This window comes from Nelumbo nucifera, chromosome 1 (genome assembly GCF_055504915.1).
Source record: "Nelumbo nucifera cultivar China Antique chromosome 1, China Antique-T2T, whole genome shotgun sequence".
Classification (NCBI taxonomy): Eukaryota; Viridiplantae; Streptophyta; class Magnoliopsida; order Proteales; family Nelumbonaceae; genus Nelumbo; species Nelumbo nucifera.
In genome coordinates this window covers 76365661-76387580 of record NC_142649.1, presented here as the reverse complement: position 1 = coordinate 76387580, position 21920 = coordinate 76365661, and the positions used below count along the sequence as shown (strand labels likewise).

Sequence of the window (21920 nt, the reverse complement as noted above, 5' to 3'; positions counted from 1 at the left end):
TTTAATTTAGCTAAAATTTGGAGTGTTGATCATAACTTGGTTTAGTTTGGTTGTAGGCTATTTGGCCAACCAAAAGGACATGGTTAGGTTGGGGAGTTGGTTACCCAAAATCTACTTACCATTAGTGAAAATCAACCAAAAGCAGGTTGTATTGGTTTAGGTTGATTTTTGGTTTGGACAGTTGGTTTTAAAAAATTTAAACTTAAAAGATTAAATTTAAAACTTAATTTTAAATTTAAAAAATTACATTGGTACTATTAAAAATAAATTATGATGTAAAATATTTTAGACTAAGAAATATGAAAATTTCTCTATTTTTCGTATTAAAAATTATATTTAAAATATAAAATGTTAATATATATCTTTCATTGGGTTGTTCGATTTCGGTCAATTTACAAATGGCCATAGAAAAACTAATCCAAAGCCAACTAGAAATAATAGAAAACTGACCGGTTCAAGTTGAGTTGATCGGGTTGGTTGATTTCATTAGATTGATGAACAACCTTAGTTGATTGTTATTTTTGTATTATAAAAAGATATTAGAAATGTTATAAAATATAAATAATTGTTAAATTATTTAAAAGCTTAGAAATATAAAACAATTGTATACTCTTATGTATTTTATTGTTTAACTTTCTTTAACAAATCCTATACATTACATGGATCCTGTTAGTATACAGTAAACAAAGATGCTGTCAAAATTTTTTGGTGGGAAAAACAATTCATTACTGCACAAAAACAGAAACAAACGGTTTTTTTTTTTCTTTTTAAATTGAACCCAAGATGAGATTGAACTACTAGTTGAGGAACTCGAGGTATAGCTCCATCAAAATTTACAACCTATGGCAAACATGAACATCAAAATCCAATATGAGATTAAATAGATTCCAGTTTAATTAATACAAGGATAATACATATATATGGACCATGTGACACAAGACCAGATTAAATTGCTCTGCCTATCCTGATCCAACTTAAATATTTTATCTCAACCTCTCAATCACTCAATTACTCGATTTTAATCTTATTCCCTAATATGCCCTCTCAAACTCAAATACATGGAAATCAACGATTATGTGTTTGAACAAAGATTAAAGATTAAAGATTATTGATGATGATGACAATGCCCCCTCAACTATATAATCCAATCCTCCACGCTCGCTATAATACTGGTGCGACAAGTATATAAATGTCACTATGGGCCAACTTTTTGAGCAGATAAAAAATAACCCTGTCGGCCCAATACAAAAATGGGCCAACAGTGGCCAATAAAAAAATACAATGTCTCAACAATAAAAGGATAAACGGAAGAGCGACCACAGTGGGCCAAGATGAAAATGCATTCTTTTCTTGCTTTCTGTTTTTGTTTTTTTGTTTTTCTCTTTTTTTGGGCCAAAATGTAGAAGAGCAACAGGTGAGGTAAGCCAAATTTGTCCTGAGGGTCCGTTTGGTTTGCTGTCAGAATCAGAATTGGAATCAAATTCTTTGGAATCGGATTTAAAATGATTTGTTTTTATAGTCTGTTTGGTTGAAACAATAAGGGAAATGAAAATTTGAATTAGCAAGAATAGGATTTCATTTCCAAGGACCATTTCCTCAAATGAAAGAATGCCATTCTTCCAAGAATAAAAATGGGTTTCCAATTCCACCCAGCCAAATAATTAAAATCTGAATAGCTCATTCTGATTCTAATTCCAAATCCCGACAAATCAAATGGAGCACAAATCATTTAACCACTATCTACAACTAGGGATGGATTCAAGCCGAGCCGAGTCAAATAGTACCAGGCTTGAGCTTGACTCAAGACTATTCTATAAGGCTCAAGCTTGGCTCGGCTCAACTCGTTTTATATTTTATAAAAATATTCTATTATATATTTTATTATAAAAATATTTTAAAAAAAATATTTTATAAAAATAAAAATTATATATAAATTTTTTATTTTATATTTAAAAAATTAAGAATTATAATAATTAACAATTATAATATTTTTTTATATATACTATTTTCTATAATTTTAATATATATATATTCGAACCAGCTTAGAAGCCTTACGAACCAAATTCTAATAAGTTCAAACTCGGCTCTCATAAAAAAACTCGACTCATTGCCACCTGTATCTGCAACATACACGTCCATAATGATTTTTACTGAGAACACTGAATCAGCGATCGGTGACACCACGATAGGGTACCAAGACAGAATTATTCAACACCGGAGCTGAAATCAAATGGAGATTCGTGTTAGAAATGCACAAATAACTATGATCGATGGTGTTATGTATGAGATAACAGCATTGGCGATGGTGTTGATCCATTTAGTGGATTACTGCAAATGCCTCGCTATCCAACACATGAAGTTGGGTCAACCATTAGGAAACTGAACCAAATAAATCAAAGGTGTGAGATATTAAGTTCCAATGTGATGCCGAGGTCATGAAAAGAAAAAGGATTAGGTTCTTAAACAAAGTTCTAGCGGAGCATAGCATAAACGAAAACGATGATTCAGAAATCGCCAAAGTCGAACAAATTAGGCACTCAAAGTGTTCGAAATAGTGAGGCACTGGGGCAGCATTAGAAACAGTGGCATGCATACGGGTAGGATGTGGTTTATAGGGGGAGAGGGCTAGTTGCACCCAAAATTCTCTCTCAACTGCTAAAGTTATGGGTGGATTGAATGGGTCAAATCAAATGAATTGAAGTCAAAAATCAAATTTGTCGGCCCTACTTTTTTTATGTCAAAACTATTGTCAATTTCGCCGGCGATATTGACAATTCCGGCCTTCCATGAATTTGACATCAATTCACGGTTAGGATGCATTCCCCATACTTGGGCTGGGCTGATCGGTACTTCTCCCTTGGTTTTCTCGGTAACAGGCGATGTACTTCTTCGAGTCTTCCACCATAAGTGCTCTGTTTTTATCCACCTTTTCTCAGTAACAGGTAACAGGCAGGAGAAAGTATCATTGTTGGCGCCATGAAGATCGGCTGTGGGAATTATCTAACATCTCTTTTCCTGATCATCTCCGTCTATCTATCCTCCTGTTGCATTGCCATAGACACCATTACACCCACTCAATACATCAGAAACTCAGAAACAATTATCTCAGCTGGTGGAAAATTCAAACTAGGCTTCTTCAGCCCCAGTAATTCTACAAGTCGCTATGTTGGGATTTGGTATAACACAATTCCAGGACAAACAATTGTATGGGTGGCAAATAGAGAAAATCCAACAGTAAATGCTTCTGGAGTTCTGATGATAGCGGATGATGGAAATCTTGTGGTTAGAGACGGATCAAGACACGTTTTGTGGTCAACGAATGTTTCAAATATTGCAAATGCCAACACAAGTGCCCAACTCTCAGATTATGGCAATTTAGTGTTGCGAGCAGCTAGTTCTTCTGGTAATGGCAACACGAACAACGGGATTTTATGGGAGAGTTTCGAACATCCATTAGACTCGTTCTTGACAACAATGAAGATTGGTGTCAACCTGAGAACCGGTGATAAACGAACGCTAACATCACGCAAAAGCGATTCTGATCCTTCCCCTGGAAACTTCTCACTTGGCGTTATTGCTACGGGTATACCTCAAGTGGCTATCCTGAAAGGCTCTCTGCCCTACTGGGTCAGTGGTCCATGGAACAATCGTATCTTTATAGGGATCCCTGCAATGTCCTCCATTTATATCAGTGGATTAAATCTAGTTCGAGATGATACGGAAGGAACTGTATATGTGATGAGGAATGTGGCTGATATCGACGAGTCTTATTTTATAATGTTCAAATTGGATTCTGATGGACTGTTAGTAGAAAGGCAGTGGGATGAAGGGAAGAATGAATGGGTTAGCTGGGCGATCCAAAAAACAGAGTGTGACACTTATGGAAAATGTGGACCGTTTGGAAGCTGTGATGCATCGAGCTCGCCAATATGTACTTGCCTGGAAGGATTTACACCAAAGTCTCCAGAAGAATGGAGTATGAGAAATTGGTCAAGTGGGTGTATAAGGAGAACTTCACTGCTGTGTGAGAGAAACAACACTGCTGGTGAAGAAGGGAAAGCAGATGGGTTTCTCAGGAGGGAAAGGATGAAAGTGCCAGATTTTGCAATCTGGTCAGCTGCCATTGACGTCAAGGCATGTGAAGAGCAATGCTTGAAGAATTGTTCCTGTGTAGCTTTTGCATTTGATAGCGGCATTGGATGTATGTCTTGGAATGGAAGCTTAATTGATATACAGAAGTTCTCTGCGGGTGGTATAGATCTTTACATCCGCTTAGCACATTCAGAAATTGGTAAGGACCTTTCCCCTTTCTATATTTTGCAGAACAAAGTTTATATGATTGTGAACGAATATAATTTCATTATGATTCAATGTGTTATGGGTTGACTGTGCACCTTGCCCTTTTAATTCTGCACCTTTTGCATCGTCCTATGGTCCTTTTTTCTTTACTTTCTGTCTGTTTAATTCTTTTTCGTGTTTGCCCCATCCAACCCCTTTTATTTTCTTGTGAATTCTGGCCTGTTTGCATTTAGCAAATTCTGATTTATTTGTTCTTCAGATTTTATTTTATCTTGTTTATTTGTGAGAAGTAAAATGATGCATTCCCCACTTTATATGAAAGAGAATGGAGGCAGAGGAACGTTTGTTTGTTTGGGAAGAATAAGGTAGGAAGCCAAATGAGGTGATCCCCACTTTATACGAGAGAGAATTAAGGGGAGAATTTGGTAAAAATATTGAATCAGTTTTTTAGATGCAAAATGTATTGCCAATGAATGCAAATGAGACAAAAAGTGCAAATTTTGCATTAGAAAGAAGTGCCAATCCTAGCTGTGGGAGTTCAGCATTGGGTTGCAAATCAGATACCCCGTTTTGTAGATTTAACTAGAGAATGACCCCATACTACGTATGGGGCAATTACATCTCTATATCATCTGCTTTTGTTTTTTTTTTTCTTTGTAATAATATCATTTTGTTGAAGACTACTATTTATCTAGTAAGTATATTTAATTTGAATTCTTTATTTGATTTAAAGAGATTTAATTTATAATTTAAAAGTCATTATAATGAATCTTTTATTTGAATTAAGAAATTAATTGGATGTCACATTTTTTGAAGTGGATTTTTTTATAGGTGTGTGGCCATGTGTCTAAGGTATTCAGTTCAGCCAAGTAATTCAGGCATTGTTCCTTGCCAAAAGAATTTGTTCGACTCTGAAAACAAAAACTTGAAAAAGAAGAATAAAAGAGAGTCAACAAATTCTAATATGCCAGTCAAGAATTCTTGTCCGAGAGTCTCAACAGCCATTTGGTAGGAGCTGAAATCGGTGAACTGAATGACTTAAATAATTTTTGCAAATAAATCATTAAGTAGCTAGGTTTCTAAGAACCTTAATGGCTGATTTTTTTGTTAAGATCTGTACCAAAATGTTTTATTACATGATTACTTTATCCATGTAAAGACAAAATAATAATAAGCCATTCGATTCAGCTAACATCAACCATCATCATGAGAGTCCGGAACTCTTACCTTCTTTGTATAGATAGATGGATAGCTTTCTGAATTAATCCTAGCTGTGTTGCCCTGAGTTTTAAGAACAGGATTGGCAACTAAAAGAATGCAAAGTAACCAGTTATAAATCGGAAGAGTGACATGTTACTTGTTAATTAGAGAGGAAATTATAGAGTTTTTCTTTTTTGTTTAAAGGTTAATTGGGCTAAACAAGTAGCATAATGGGGCAACGCATCCCATACCCTTAACCCCCAGCCCTGTTTGCAGAGGTATTAATTCCAAAGTGCGTACCGAGTAATCCATCAGTTAGTAAAGTGCTCATTTGGGAGAGCTTTCATATAGTGGTCTATTACTGCATTCTCCCATTTGGGAGAGCTTTCATTTGGGAGAGCTTTCATTTGGGAGAGCTTTCATATGAGCCAAAAAGCCCAAAATATAAGTAAAAAAATCGACTCTTCGAAGTCGGTTCTATTACTGCATTCTCCCATTTGAGGGAATAGCCATTTCCTGCTTCTTCTTTGGGAACAAAATTCCATTTCTACTGTTTTCAATTCTCATTCCCATTTCGGTATGAACCAAACAGGCTATGGGAACACACAATTCTGATCCTAATTCCGAAGGATTTCAATTTTGATTCCAATTCTGATTCTGACTGCAAACCAAATGGACCCTTGATAATTTTCCAGTGAGTCTGACCATGTTGCATCCCCACCTGTATGTAGATTTCTCATTTATAGCACTTGGTTAAATATTAACTAGAATTATTCTTTTCAAATGTAGCTAAAGGGAGGAACGTGAAAACGATCATCATAGGTACAGTGATTATTGGAACACTAACAGTGGCTGTTTTAGCCTACGTTGCTTATTGTTGGAGAGTTAAACGAAAGGGTAATGGCATCTTTCCTTCGGAACACCACTTATTTTTCTATTTTTTTTTTTTTTATTATTATCAAATAAATGCTTGTAGTCATCCGGTGCTATCGTTTTGCTGTCAAATACACTGCATCGATCAAAGCTTTGTGAACTCCAGTCGTCCTGACTAGCGGCTTATGACTCCTGAATTAGGATGCAAGAATGGAAGATCATCAAAGATGCTATTAAGTGATGTGAGTAAATCTTCTGGAGAGGTATTAGGTGCAGACGTACTTAGAGACAGAATAAAGCATAGGAAAAGCTCGGAGCTAACGTTATTCAAATTTGAGGACTTGGCTAAAGCAACAGACAACTTTGATAGTGTAAATAAACTTGGCAAAGGTGGTTTTGGTCTTGTCTACAAGGTATTTGTTTATTTCTTAATTATCACAGACTTCATGGTTAAAGAATCAGTCTCACTGCTCCTTCTCTGTTTAAATATTTTCCCTCAGCATCTCTGCTTCTCTCTTATTTTCTGATAAAGCAAATAAAGCATAATTGTAATTGAGTTATATATCATTGGTTGTTTGTAGGGCAAGTTACAGGGTGGACAACACATAGCTGTTAAAAGACTTTCAAAGAGCTCAGAACAAGGCTTAGAAGAATTTAAGAATGAGGTTATGGTGATTTCTAGTCTCCAGCACAGAAATCTTGTCAAACTGCTTGGTTGCTGCATTGAAGGAGGTGAAAAAATGTTGATCTATGAATTCATGTCCAACAGAAGCCTGGATGCCTTTCTGTTTGGTAAGATATGGATAATACTTTCATTTACCATATGTAGACCAAAAATAAATGAGTTTTTAGTCATAAAGTGGTTTTACATTTGTCCCTATCTGCAAAATTTCTAGCATGTTAATCTATTAATTAACTAAAAATGAGATCATTATTCTTATAGTAATACTTAGTAAATTCTCATATATATTGGCCCATCGATTGTCCAATTAATTTGTTTTATATATCCTTCTACATCAGATGCAACCAAAAGGGCACTCCTTGACTGGAGAAAACGCTTCCATATCATAGAAGGGATTGGCCGTGGACTTCTTTATCTTCACAGGGATTCCAGGTTAAAAATCATTCATAGAGACCTCAAGGCGAGCAACATTTTATTGGATGAAGAGTTAAATCCCAAAATTTCAGACTTTGGCATGGCAAGGATATTAGGAGGAACTCAAGAAGAAGAAAGGACTAGAAGGGTGGTTGGCACATAGTAAGCTACTACTTTAATTCTTTCTACTAATTGCATTTCCAACTTTGAATCCACAATTGTGTATAAGAGTTTTGTTATTCTTAGAGAATATAAACCTCAATCCTTCAAGTTTAATATTCACATCTGAACATCTTGTTTAATACAATGAATTGCAGTGGATATATGTCCCCTGAATATGTCATGCAAGGGAATTTCTCAGAAAAATCTGATGTCTTCAGCTTTGGAGTACTGTTACTAGAGATTGTGAGTGGGAAAAGGAACACGAGTTTTTTCCATCATCAGGAATATGTAAGCTTGTTGGATCATGTAAGTTTGCATAAATCATTCTAACCCAACATATTATATATGGGTTTCCATATCATTAAATTAATGATATATATAATATGGTGACAAAAGTTCTTTTGTGACTTCTGTTAATTGCTTGCAGACATGGAAGCTATGGAATGAAAACAAGCTGGAAGACTTCATTGAGCCAACACTATGTGAACCATGTATTCAACCAGAAATTCTGAGATGCATCCATGTGGGACTACTATGTGTGCAAGAATTCCCAAAGGACAGACCTACAATGTCTACTGTAGTTTCCATGCTCAGTAGTGAAATTGCAATTCTTCCCACTCCAAAGCACCCTGCATTTACTGAAAGGCAAATCCTCCTTGACAAGGATCCTTGTCAAGATAACCAATATATATGCTCTACAAATGTAACCATTACCACCCTTAATGGTCGATAACATGTCAGTGTACATAATTTTGTTCCTCATTATTTTCATTGTAAATGATGAGATTGTATTACTTATCAAGGATAATAATCATCCAATTAATCCACATCAGTTTCAATTTTGTTTAGTTTAAAAATGTGCACAGGACGGATTATTCTGGACATATTATGGCTAGGATTTCGGACTTCTAATAGGAATTCACCTTCAATTGTGCAAGTATAGATTAAAGCATAAATACAAACACGGTTTTTACATACACACTCAAATTAAAGTTGCATTCCTATTGAGTTGCTGGATCCCACCAATAGTGAATCGGGATTTGCCCCTCACACCACAGCCTACCGTGCATTGGAAATATCTCATTAATAAAACACAACTATGGGAGATGTGGCTCTGTGAGGTTGCTGTGAGGAGTGCTCTGCGAGAAGAATGAATAGTAACCAGCAGATCTGGAATATCAAAACCAATGTTCCATTTTAGCCTTGCAAAACATTCAAAACTCAGCAGAGCGTAAGAGAAATTGTGTTTTAGGTCAAGTTTGGGAGTGTTTAAAAATAAGTGATTATTTGAATAAGCACTTATTTTAGACTGGGACTATACCGATAAGAACTTATTTGTATTTGAAAAATAAGTCTAAAACAAAAATAAGCACTTATTTGAGAAGTCCAAAATTTAAGCTTATTTTTAAGTACTTATTTCCTTTCTAGCCTATCTTGACCCACCATATCATTTTAAAAATACATATACCACCCTATTTAAAATAAGTGCCTTTTCACCAAATGCTCGTAAGAATAAGCACTTATTTTTCAAATAAGTACTTTCAAACAATGTTTTCAAAATCAGACCAGACTGGAAAAACCGGTCACCTGACTGGGTGGTCAAACTGTCAAACCATTTGACCCGGGAACAGTTTTTGGTCATTTTTTGTTTTTTTTTTTAATTTTTAATTTTTTTGTCAGAGCAGGCCATCTGTTTGGACCGGGCGATTGGACCATTCAACCCAAGAACCAGACCCAGAATGGTTCCCTGTCCGGTCCGCTTTTAAAAACCTTGCTTTCAAACTTGGCCTTAAAAGGACCCTGCTTTGACCCTGCATTCAGTGCTTTGTGTTTGGATTTCCTGGTAGCATTTAATGAAATATATTTCAAGAAATTTTCATTTGACAGTCTAAAACTCTAGTTTCTAATTCATGCATATAATATATAGTTTCTAAAAATTTTAGGAGAAATATATGTTTATTGGGAACAGAATTTTGACAGTCAAACCCTATTTTAGAGGCTTGTTATACATTCTAGATAAAAAAGATGGAAGTATTTCTCATTTTCTGTATTCTATCTATTCGAATGTTAATTTTCGTTTTTGTTTCTTTGGGATTTCTATCCCATTCTAGATAAAAATTTGGAGTGAAGTCTTTAAGGCACCTCAGACTCTCAGAGTCGATATGATTTATAGGACAAATAGTGTGGACCTTTTGGAAGGTTCAAATTCTCAAGATTAGCATTTTTTGTATCTATTTAGATTCAATTTGGATTTACATAAATGGGTTCAAGGAAATTGGACGCGGTTTTTTAAGTAAAGTCTTGGACTGATCTGGGCCTTCTGTAAGCCCACAAAGAATAGGTTGGGCCTAAACGAGGAATCTCAAAATCCAGTCAACCCAAATTTGAGTATGTGCATATGGCGTTATGCATGCAACTTTAAAATTATATACATGTAATTGTATTGTTGCAAAATGGCATCTGCTAGTTGCTACCTACTCTTGGAGTTTTCCTCATTCACTTGAATTTGAGTCTCTCAGTTTACATTTTTTTTTTTTTCTTTCATAGACAACATCTTACTTTTACATTTAAATATGCAGTCCATAAATATAATATCCTAAAATATATGACCATAACAATTTAGACCTACAAAAATGTTAGTAAACCATGTTCAGGATCCCATAGGCCTGTTGGACCAGAATGACCCTAAACAGGCCCTGGCTGGGTCCAGCCTTGGCACAAATTGCATAATCACAATCCAGGCTTGGGCTGGCCATACATCGATTCCGGCCTATGCCAAGTGGTAGAGCTAGCTGCATGTCAGTACTCAGAAAGGGAAGAAATCAAACAACAGAGAAGAAATGGGCAAAATTTAATGAATATATACTGATACCCATAATGCCTATCTGGCTTGGCATATTGTTATAGAAACATCATTTACAGAGAAAATGTTGTGGTTCCTTGAAGAGGACTCTGTATCAGATGTAATCTGCCTTTGTATAAACCCAGGTTGCTTTGGAGTAGGGAGAGTTGCAATTTCACAACTGAGCATGGACATTACGCTAGACATGGTTGGTCTGTCTTTGGCAAATTCTTGAACACATAACAGTCCTACATGGATACATGTCATAACTTCTACCTGAATGGACGGTTCAAGTAAGGCTGGATCGATCATCTCCAAGATAGTGCCTTCACTCCATAATTTCCATACCTGAAAAAACATACAAGTTATGACTTATGGGAATCCACCAATACAAAAGAAATTAAGGAAGAAGCTCCATGCATGATTAATACTTAAGCAACGGAAACACGTAATCTTACATGTCCCAAAAGGTTTGAAGGAGCCTCCTCTTGGAAAAAGCTATTATTCTTTCTCCCGCTTACAATCTCCAGTAGCAATATTCCAAAGCTAAACACATCAGATTTTTCAGAAAATCTCCCTTCCATTGCATACTCAGGAGACATATAGCCACTGCATTTCAATAATCCAAATGCTTAATGAATTTAAAGCAACTAATTAAAGATATAGAGATAATGCAAATTCATGATAGAATCAAAATAACCAGTTCCAGCAAAAGAACCAGTTAGTACTTACTATGTCCCAACTACCCTTTTCGTATTCGCTTCGTCTTGACTACCTCCAAATATCCTTGCCATGCCAAAATCTGAGATTTTGGGGTTCAGCTCTTCGTCCAATAAAACGTTACTTGCCTTCAGATCTCTGTGAATAATTTTTAATCTAGAATCCCTGTGAAGATAAAGAAGCCCTCTGCCAATCCCTTCAATGATATGGAAACGTTTCTTCCAGTCTAGAAGTGTACGCTTGGTTGGATCTGAAAATTAATATAAATTAATTAAAGCATAGGAAACCTTTCTAAAATAAATAAATAAAAAAAAAAATGTAATGTAGTTGTGTCAAATTCTTCATGCCGTACGTGTTATGTATGTCCAAATTAATGAAAGCGTGTGAATAACATAAATAGCTCTATAAGAAAACAAAAAGTCTGTAATAAACTGTTTAAAATGGAAATCTTACCGAAAAGAATAGCATCAAGGCTTTTGTTGGCCATGTATTCGTAGATGAGCATCTTTTCCTCCCCATGAATACAACAACCAAGGAGCCTGACAAGATTCCTATGCTGCAGTTGTGATATCACCATAACCTCATTCTTGAACTCTTCTACGCCTTGTCCAGAGCTTTTCGAAAGCTTTTTTACAGCTATTTCTTGCCCGTCCAACAATGTTCCCTGGTGATCAATAATCAATAGCTTACTAAATTCTCCATCTTAATAATTAGTAAATATTAAGGCGAAAGGAGATGAATGGCCATGGTTTAATCTTACCTTATACACTATACCAAAGCCGCCTTCACCAAGCTTGTTTGCTGTATCAAAGTAGTTTGTTGCCTTTGCCAAGTCCTCCAGTTCAAATGCTGGTAGTTCCCTTCTTTTACTTGTCATTATGCCGTCTTCAAGCATGCCAACATCGGATAGATCTGTAGATACCTCCCCTAAATCCATGTTTTTCTTCATTTTCTTTCGCCCTGTTCCAAGATTTTAGTATCAAATTCTTATTTCTTATTCCCTTGATTCTTGGTTTGGGTAGTAAGTTTTCAGAACAATGTCCTTGGAGTTGCTCGCATGCAGGTTGGGCCTATATTTTAAATTTCTAATGCCATGGTCTCGCCAGGTCCAGACCAGCTTTGAGTCCATGCTATGTTCAAGCTGGGGGTTTATCCAGTAATACAGACAAGTAGAGGCCATGATAGGACATCTACTTATTATTATATTGTATACTATTAGGGTAAAGACCCCCTACTATATATGGGGTCAATGAAAATTACCCCTTGAACTTTCGTTTGCAATATAACCCCCCCCCCCCCCCCCCCCCCCCCGCCATTATGGGGTCAGTGACAATTATCCATTGAATTTTCACACAATTATCCATTATGGGGTCAGTGACAAGTAGAGACCATTTTTTTATTTATTTGAATTTGATTAGTTTTCTAAATACCATATTAAAGTCCTCTTGATTGCTCTAAGCCCATTTGGCACATCTTTTCATCTGGTTTGTCGGTTATTTAGAAGCCTGGCAGATCGCATTGTCATCATTTTTCATTTGGTTCAGAAGAGATCTAGCCGCCAAAAGATAGTGTGTCGATGTGTAAAACCTATTTTGGGCTATTTTTGAGAAGATTCAAATGGAATTTTTCAGTTTTTTCAACTTGTCTTCACACAGAAAACATGCTTTAACCAAATGGTTTTAAGTCTATCAAGATCTTGATGCAAAAGATCACTATAACTTTTAACTGTCAGAACTTTGAGAATATCTTTTAAAAAAACTTGCCAAATGGCCCAATAATTAAGAATAAAAATTTAAGGAAATTTTTATCACAAATAAAAGTTTAAGAGGGTAATTGTCCCTGGCCCCATAATACAATAACGATCATTATAATTTACCCTTAATTGCTTTTATTTCACTTTCTTTTCATTTATTGTTGCGTTTTCGCAATTTAAAGTTAATAATTTGTAAAAAGGCAAAATAAATAAATATTGGGTTATTATCTGAAGCTTCCACTTTTATATCATCCATAACCCTAGGCAGACAAACACATTTATTTAGGACACACGTCTCATCCATGAAGTTGACAAAGATTAGTTAATGATAATACAGGAAGAGGGTATCGTGGCTGTGTTCATGTTTTATTTGAAGACATTTATCTTGTTTATATAACCAACAAACCACGGTAACAAAACTATCAAAAGCCCCACTTTTTTGAATATCATAAAAGAAAAATAAGGCTGATATGACCAAGGGATTCTGTGTTTATACACATGAAACATATGACATATAAACATTCTAGGATCAAAGCTGAATGACAGTAGATGGATTGCAAGTCATACAAAAAAACTGACAATGTGTTGACTCAGAAAAAATGAACCATGAACAAAACAGAGGTTGTGGTTCTGTGTGATTCAAAACCGTTATTTCATTTTCAAAACGCGGTGATATGATTCTCAAAATCTTCTTTTACTGAACCACGAAAATAACACCCAAGAAGTGGTCAACTATCCACATGCGCCATTGTTTTTTAATGACAAAACTAACCTTGATTAACAAATGTACAGTGTACACTATTATTAGTTTTAATACCATACAACTATTCTTATTTTGTTTATTTATCCATGTTTTTCTGTCAATAAAACAACATGTTCCAATTCTTGACACTACACATTTAGATCCACCTACAAGTAGGACCCATTATATTTGAGATGTACAGTATCAGATAATGTTGGTAGGGTGTTAAAACATATTTTATTGATACTGATCTGGGCTCGTATTTAATTTGATCCAATGGGTGAGAATAGTTTGTAAGAAAGAGGGGGGGAGGGGGGGTACAGTGGGGAATGAAACAAAATTCAAAGGGATATAGAATCATTGGTGGAGTTGTTGGTAAATAAAACCTAAAAAGTTAATAAGAATCCCGACTGAACTCTAAATTTCCCTTAGAAAATTTTGGTTGAAAGGATGAAGTTTGAGTAGGGGGGAGCATCTAACGGAAACTGTCTACCACAAGAGTGTTTAGACTTTAGAGGTACCAACAAGGTAGGTAAGTTTAAGAGAAAAACAAAAAGGTGGAGGGGTGCTTCAGATATGAACCCAAAAATATTACATGTTTTGCTAGAAAGATAGCCGGAAGGATTGGTTGCCCAAATCCAGGCCTGCACTTAGACTGTATGTCAAACTAAGCAATTTAGCTGAACCCCGTCAGTCTATTCTAGTAAATAACATCCCATGTACGCCCATATGCTAAGCTAAGCCCAGCCTCACCCATGAAATCTAATTAGCACGTTACCTCTTAGTTTAGCCGTCCACATCCATGAGAAGTAGGTTATCACACCTATGATAGCTGTTCCAATGACCACTGTTGTTATGATAATCACTTTGGAGTCTTTTCTACCTGCTCTTAAAGAACACAGACAGGAAATAAAAATACCATCAGAAAGAAGACAGACAGGCATGTGGATAATGCATGAGTTGATAACCAAACCACCAAAATAAAATTAATATTGGTTTGGTGTATTCTGCAACTGAATGAGTCAGAAACTACATGCTTTCTACCCCCCAAAAAAAAAAAAATATATATATATATATATATATATGCAAGTGTCGAACTCTGACGTGGATAAGAGATATTTTATCATTTAATAATAATAGTAATAAAAATAATAACAGGATGTCGATCATCACACCAAGAGGCGGCGGCGGAAGAAGAAGAAAGAAGAACGACAAGAACGAGAATAACTACGACGACAAACAGGGAATCGAAAGAGGGGGAATGAAAGGATGTTCGTACCGAATTCAGAATAAGCTAAACGGATGTAAAGGTCCACTCCGCCGCTAGAGAATTTCTGCATATCGATCAAACTCCCACTCCAATACATACATCCAATGTTGATATCAAATGCATAAGCTGTACAAGAGCAGTTGCTCAAACACTGCTCTTCACACTGTTTTATATCAGCAGCAGCAGACCAGTCTGCAAAATCCGGAACTTTCATCATGTTCACCTTCAAAAATCCATCTGCTTTCCCCACTTCACCGGTGCTGTTGCTTCTCTCACACTGTAATTGAGTCCTCCTCACGCACCCACCGGACCAATTTCCCTTGCCCCATTCCTCGGTAGACTTGGGTGTGAATCCCTCCGAACAGCTACAGATTGGTGAATCTAATGCGTTACAGCTTCCGAAAGGCCCGCAGTTCCCGTAAATATCACACTCCGTATTTGGGGCTGACCACTTTATAAACCAGTTGTTGTTCTCTTCATCCCAACGATATTCTACTAATTTCCCTTCGGGGTCCATGACAAACCTCGCAAATAAAGGATCACTGACAAAAGAGAAACTTAGGTACGCTCTCCCCACTTTAGAATCAGAATCGAGATTGAATCCGTCGAGGTAAACGGATTGCATGTCGGGCACCCCTAGAAAAATCCGATTATTCCATGGACCACTCCGCCAGTACGGCGACGAACCGTTCCAGATGAAGACCTGAGGAATGTTGAGAGGGACAACAGCTGCAGAGAAGGTGCCTATAGAGGGATTAGACTGATCTTTCCATGCTGTTAGCAGTTGTTTCTCGCCTGTCTTCACGTTGGTGCCTAGCTTCATGTTGGGCAAGAATGTATCAGAAGGGTGAAGAAAGCTCTGCCATAAGATTCCTCCACTTACTGTGTTATTGCCATCATTTGAAATTCCTTGTTGCAGGACAAGATTCCCTGAATCCAAGAGCTGGGCACTTGAATTTTGTGAGATATTTGAAGCACTTGTCGACCAGATAACTGTTTTCTGTCCATCCAAGACGACTAGATTTCCATTGTTGGCAATCATAACGGTTCCAGACGAATCCGTGAGTGGTTTTTCTCTGTTAGCAACCCATACGACTGTAAGTTCGCTCATGTTGTTATACCAAATCCCGACATACCGGTTCGTCGAATTCTCGGGGCTGAAGAAGCCTAATTTGAATATGCTGTTTGGGGAAACCATGGTTTCTGGGTCTGTAATGTTTTGGGTTGATGTAATGATATTGGAATTGGACAAACATAGAATAGAAGGAAGACAAAACCAAAGAACCAGGAGGAAAGAACTCACAAAACACCCACAGCAACTATTAAACTTGGCGAAACCCATAGTTCCGTCCATTAATGGTGCTTCTATTGAAGATGATGATAATGAACTAGAAACTGATCGAGAAATGAAAACTGAAAATTAAACTGAATATAGTATAGTATCTGACAAAGGAACTGCCGTCCAATTCTTACCTTGACCTTTTTATTTTCGACCTAGCTAGGAGGTTGACCGTCAGACCAATTCAGTTCCCTACCACCTTCGTTGAAGGAATGTAGACCATCGACAGGGAGAAAACACGGCCACGTAACCCATTTTAATGTTATTTAGATTCTGTGGAACCTGGGCCACGAGGCTTTGACGTCCACCTCGGAAAGATGCCTTTTTCTTCTTTTTTTTTTTTGGTTCCGACAGCAAATGTTTCTTCTTTCTGATCCAACTACATGTTCTGGAAGATTCTCGGTTTGGCGTTTTTGCCACTGAAATTTGGAAGGGCTGTGACAAGCCCTGTCACGGCTTGTGGTTTTGACGTTTGGGCTTCCGGTTAACGGACAGGTTTTTCAGCTATTGTTAGGTTTACACAACTTCATCATGTTTGACTTTGACTGTTAATCCCGAACATCCACCCGGTGAAACAAATGTCCTATAATATTATTTATTACAATTGTTTTTTTTATGATAAAAAAAAGTAAAAAACTTAAACCTCCCCTGAAATTTTATCTAAACACCAAAACATCCCTCATTAAAATGGACTTAAACCTCATATCAGCGGACACAAACCTCCCATCCTTTAAACTCTCTTTTCGTGTTTGTTAGCACATGACCTCATTTGCTGTTATTTTTTAAATTCCAATGATACCCTTTATTACCTTTTTGCCTTAATCGATTGTCTTATATGCATACAAACCTCTCCTCATCGATCAAAATTCAAAAGCAAACTTTATCAAAGGTCCTTATTTATAAAAACATTAAATCTGTTTTTTAATTTTTAAACAATTCTTTTTGTAAAATATACAAACAAATGTGAAGCGGTTTCTATGAAGCCAATAAGAGGATTGCTTCAGCTATTAGTCATTTTAATCCCCAATTTAAGCTGGGGTATATTAGTCATTTTACTTTTTTATGTTAAAAGATAACAGTATGCAAATCTGGGAGGGGAGGTCTAAGTCCAATTTAAAAAATGAAGGGATATTTCAGTATTTGAGTAAAATATTAAGGGAAGTCTTACTCATTTACCCTAAAAAAATGTGCCTTTGACAGGTACACGCCACATTCCCCGTGAATAATAATATAAATTGATGTTCTCTATGTGTGGCTATGGTGGAAATCCAAACTGAGCGTGTGATCGATTATTTTTCAAAAAAAAGTGCGAGACCAATTATGAGGCGCTCATTTATGAGGCGCAGATCCCATCACTTAGTATACACATGGTGGAGGGCTTGTCTTCACCCCTCTAATCAATGGGAAGGATGTCAATTCTGAATGGCCTGAAAGTAAAACCTTGGCACACCTAGCATCCAGCCACATATAAAGAATATCTCCGTGTATATACGTAGGGAGATGCTCACAATGAATTAACTTTGGCTGTTGGAGGTACAACAGCCTATGATATTGAGAACGTCTTTAGGCTGGAAAGATTGAATAAGTTGATTCAGGAATCTTTTATATATAGTCATGGCATTGTTTATACTCTTTTGTGTTCTTCGGTGCTGATCTCATTCGTATTCCGATCGAATAGGTGCTGATTTTCATATAGCACCTCTTTCACATAAGGAAGTGGAGGCGGGGAAAATGCCCTGCCCGTAGGTTCGTTTGTCATTGGGGTTTTTTTTGAGGGGGCATGGCATTCCGAGGAGGGAGAGATCGAATAAAGAAGTGGTGGCCGACAGCTAGAGGGAATTGCGGCCCGAAAGGACGATAAACAGCGTTTTAACAGCCGTTGACTAGGATCCCTAATCACGCTTTTTAAACAGGCCTTCGCTTACATCAAACTGGCCTTTAAGAGCCTTTACTCCATAGCTCTTAAAACAGGAAATACATAACCCATATCTATTTTCTTTACTGGCTTAATTGTGCAATCAAGAGTCGAAAGAGGAAAATATGTTTACCAATTCACGCCTATGTCTATATTTATGATTGAAAAGAAATAAGTGGCAATTACTATTTTGCCATGATTCACAATGTGCATGTAGATGCCATGATTTTAAAGTGTGTGCAGAGTTTTTGCTTCCAGGAGGGATTCATTGCACTAAAAACTTGAGATTTGTTGCTGAAGACCGGTAAGTGGGTCAGATTTGGGTTGGATTCAACACATCCTAACCCGTTCCAACTAATGAAACGAAATTCAAATGCTCCTATTAGATTAATTTGGCCATTTGGGGATCTTGGATCGGACTCAGATTTAATGACTCCACTTCATATTTTTTAACTTATATGTATGATAAGTTAATCTAAATATAAAATATTGAATTTATTATGTATATAGATTTATATATTTTTACTTATATATAATTATATAAATTTTGTATATTAAATCAACATATATCATAAAATAATCAGTCTCACGTTTTCAGAATATATTTTACAGCATTAAGTCAAACTAACAAAAGACCGTGTTAGAAATATTTTGATTGGCTTACAGGTATCTTTTGGGCATTTGGTGTTTCAACCCAAATGCCATTGCTTATTAAAATAAAATTTAAAAAGAAGGAGATCATTGTAATTAGGTCTGTTAATGGACGGATTCAGCTGCATCCACATCCACATCCGATTATGATAATTTTAAATCTGAATCATATCAGATTTTGGTTTAGATTCAGATTTAATTTGTAACCATATTATTGTATATAAAATGATCAATAATTTTTTTAAATAATTATTTAATTTATATATGTATAATAAATGTATATAAATATAAAATATTAAATTTATTAATTATAAACTTCTTATAATCAGGTCAAATGTGATTAAATCCACGTCTACAAGTTGCATGCAAATTTGAAATAATCAGATTCAAAGTCAAATGAGGTATCAAATTTTCAGGCAATCATGACTTTTCAACCTCACAGCAAACATATAGGTGCATCTGGCCACCTAAACCATTCGGTTCTTGGTTATTGTCGAGTCTAAACTAACACATTGTTAAGTTAATACTTTCCCACATGCATTGAATTTTTTCATTATAAGACAGAGAAGTTGAAGTTTCAACATCATTTATTAAGGCTCAATTATATAGGTTAAGTGTAAATTTTGGTTTATTTTTGAATTAGATTTCACATTGCCATTTGTTTGTGAGAAGTAATGCAGTCCCCATTTTATATGGATAATTGAAATATGCGTAAGGTGATGCAAATTTTACATCATTTTTTGTGATGTAAGATTTGCATTACTAGTGAAAAAAAAAATAAGATGGAAAATACAAATTTTGTGTGCAAATTATAGTTACAAATAAATACATCAAATACAAAATTTGTATTCAATTTAGATTTATGTATTGCAAACAGACAGAGCCTAAAAAAAAAAAAAGATTTGTAAAAGGACGAGACTTCATCTACCATTGGCTTGTTGACACATTCTAAACGAGCAGGTGACCAGACTTCCATGTGAGAAATACGTGAGAGCGGAGAAGCATCGAAGATGACATGTAAGCTGCCATTTTAGAATATTGTTAGCAAGTCTATAATTTATTGGTAAGATATAATTCATATACCAAATCCATCCATTTGTTTATTCTCTTCGGTACTATTAAAGGATAATGAAGACAATCAGACATGACATATGATGAAAATATCGCAATCCACTACAAAGAATGGAAAATCTATGCTGTCAGAAAGATAATATTAGAATATCTTTAACCAATCAAAACCCCTCATAAATTTTGATTAACACGGTTACTATTTTTATGATATCGTTTGATTTTTATAATATCAGTTGATTGCTTTTTTCCATCATATATCATAATCGAGCCCTATGTGGGTACGTGGGTCATCAGCTTATTCAATTTCATCAAGAATTGAAAAAAAAAAAAAAAAATCATTTTCCTTCATAAAAGACAGAAGCATTACTCCAGTGCGAGATATAAGCTTAGATGTGACATGATGCATTAATGAAATACAAAATCCCGATACAAAGATGCATGTTTCCGAGTTTTTTTTTTTTTTTTTTTTCAGGTAGAAACATAAGGGGCTAGACAATACGGGGGTAAAATTAAATCTTAAACTAATTTACATGAACCCAATAACAGTATGTGCTATAGAAGTGGGCATGATAAGAGAAATGTTTTCTTTATGGTAGCAATTAGTACACATCCATCTTCAAATTTGATTTGGTAAGAACTCAAGAGATCCAAACTTGATTTGATATCGAATAGGCAATAGATACGTAAAACATAGAAAATGGTATTTATAATTAATAATAATTATTAATTAAATATTAATAATAAATGATAATAATAATTATTATTAATCAACGTTTTAAAAATTGCCCCAGAAATGGAACCGTTCTAGGCACCGGTTTTCGGTTCAACGGTCCGACCGTCCAGTTCGAACGGATGGCTTGTTTTGACAACAAAATTAAAAAAATAAAAAAACAGTCAGAAACCATTGAACGGGTTACGGGTCGACGGTTTGACCGCCTGGGTCAACAGTTTGTTGACTTTTTCAACGGTTTTGACTAGATTCCAGGTTTTGGGTAAAACAGAACCAGTTGCCTGGACGATTCCCAGGCCGAACGGTCCGACCATCCGGGTCAACGGTGGTTTGAAAACATTGTTATTAATTATTATTTAATAAGTAGTAGTAATAATATAATAATAATAATAATAATAATAAAATGATTAATTACTATAATAATAAGTATTAATTAATTATTAATTATTAATTAGTTATTAATTAACTTTTAATTATTATTGCATATGAGGCCCTTGGATTATAAGAAGGATAAGTGTTTTGTATTTTAGGAGCATCATTAGAAAACAAAAAATATAAGATTCCTCTTTAAGAGAGGAGAAATAAGAGGAAACGAATAACAATTTTCCTCTTAAAGTTGTAAGATTTGTTTGTTTCCCGTTAAGAGGTAAGATTTAAGAGAAAATAAACAGGCCCTAAGATTAACTATGAAATAGAAGATAAATACTATAAATAAAAACAAATTATCTAAATTCCAAATCCAATTCAATTGTTCTGAAAAATTTTAATACTAAAAGTAATATTATATATGTACATATGATCTGGTTCAATTGGATATTAACAAAGCACTCCATATTTGATCAAATTAATAAACAATCTTGTTTTCAAAATCTGTTTCAATATATATATATATATATATATATATATATATATGATCATGGCTAAATTGATATAAATCCAACTTAAGTGAATTATTTTCAAATTTGAATTAGATTAAATCAGATCTAATAAACCAGAATCTCATCCCCAGTGAAAAAGACATAGAATCTCATTAAAGAAGTAAAAATATGAGAAAGATGACCTATGGGATATGATGAAAAGACGGATGAAAAAAGATGTCTATGCATGTTTAGTTTTATGGAAGAGTGATTAGATCCAGTTTTGTAATAAAAGTAAAAGGAATGTGATTTTTATTTTCTAATAAAAATAAAAGGAATCCAGTTTACTAATAAAAATAACTTTTTATAAGTTTCTTTAGCTTTTCCTTCCTTTCTCCAT

At 35.3% G+C, this 21920-nt stretch overlaps 2 protein-coding genes across 3 annotated transcripts; one reads left to right on the top strand and one right to left on the bottom strand.

Moving 5' to 3' along the window:
- The first annotated feature begins 2698 nt into the window (after positions 1-2698).
- Positions 2699-8512, top strand: LOC104605738 (G-type lectin S-receptor-like serine/threonine-protein kinase At1g11300). 2 transcript variants are annotated; one of them, XM_010270625.3, is made up of 7 exons: positions 2702-4291; positions 6289-6396; positions 6574-6785; positions 6954-7164; positions 7393-7630; positions 7786-7936; positions 8058-8508. In XM_010270625.3, exons 1-7 carry the CDS (start codon positions 2977-2979, stop codon positions 8361-8363), a joined length of 2541 nt encoding a protein of 846 aa, XP_010268927.1. In that variant the 5' UTR covers positions 2702-2976; the 3' UTR covers positions 8364-8508. The 2 variants fall into 2 exon arrangements, with proteins under 2 accessions (XP_088742472.1, XP_010268927.1); XM_088886346.1 differs by lacking the exon at positions 6289-6396 and having other exon boundaries at positions 2699-4291; positions 8058-8512.
- Positions 8513-10085: 1573 nt separating this feature from the next.
- LOC104605739 (G-type lectin S-receptor-like serine/threonine-protein kinase At1g11300) lies at positions 10086-16434 on the bottom strand. Its single transcript, XM_010270626.3, has 7 exons — positions 14967-16434; positions 14466-14570; positions 11953-12152; positions 11646-11856; positions 11205-11442; positions 10931-11081; positions 10086-10820 (listed from the first exon to the last, which is right to left on the bottom strand). Exons 1-7 carry the CDS (start codon positions 16309-16311, stop codon positions 10512-10514), a joined length of 2559 nt encoding a protein of 852 aa, XP_010268928.1. The 5' UTR covers positions 16312-16434; the 3' UTR covers positions 10086-10511.
- Between the last annotated feature and the right edge of the window lie 5486 nt (positions 16435-21920).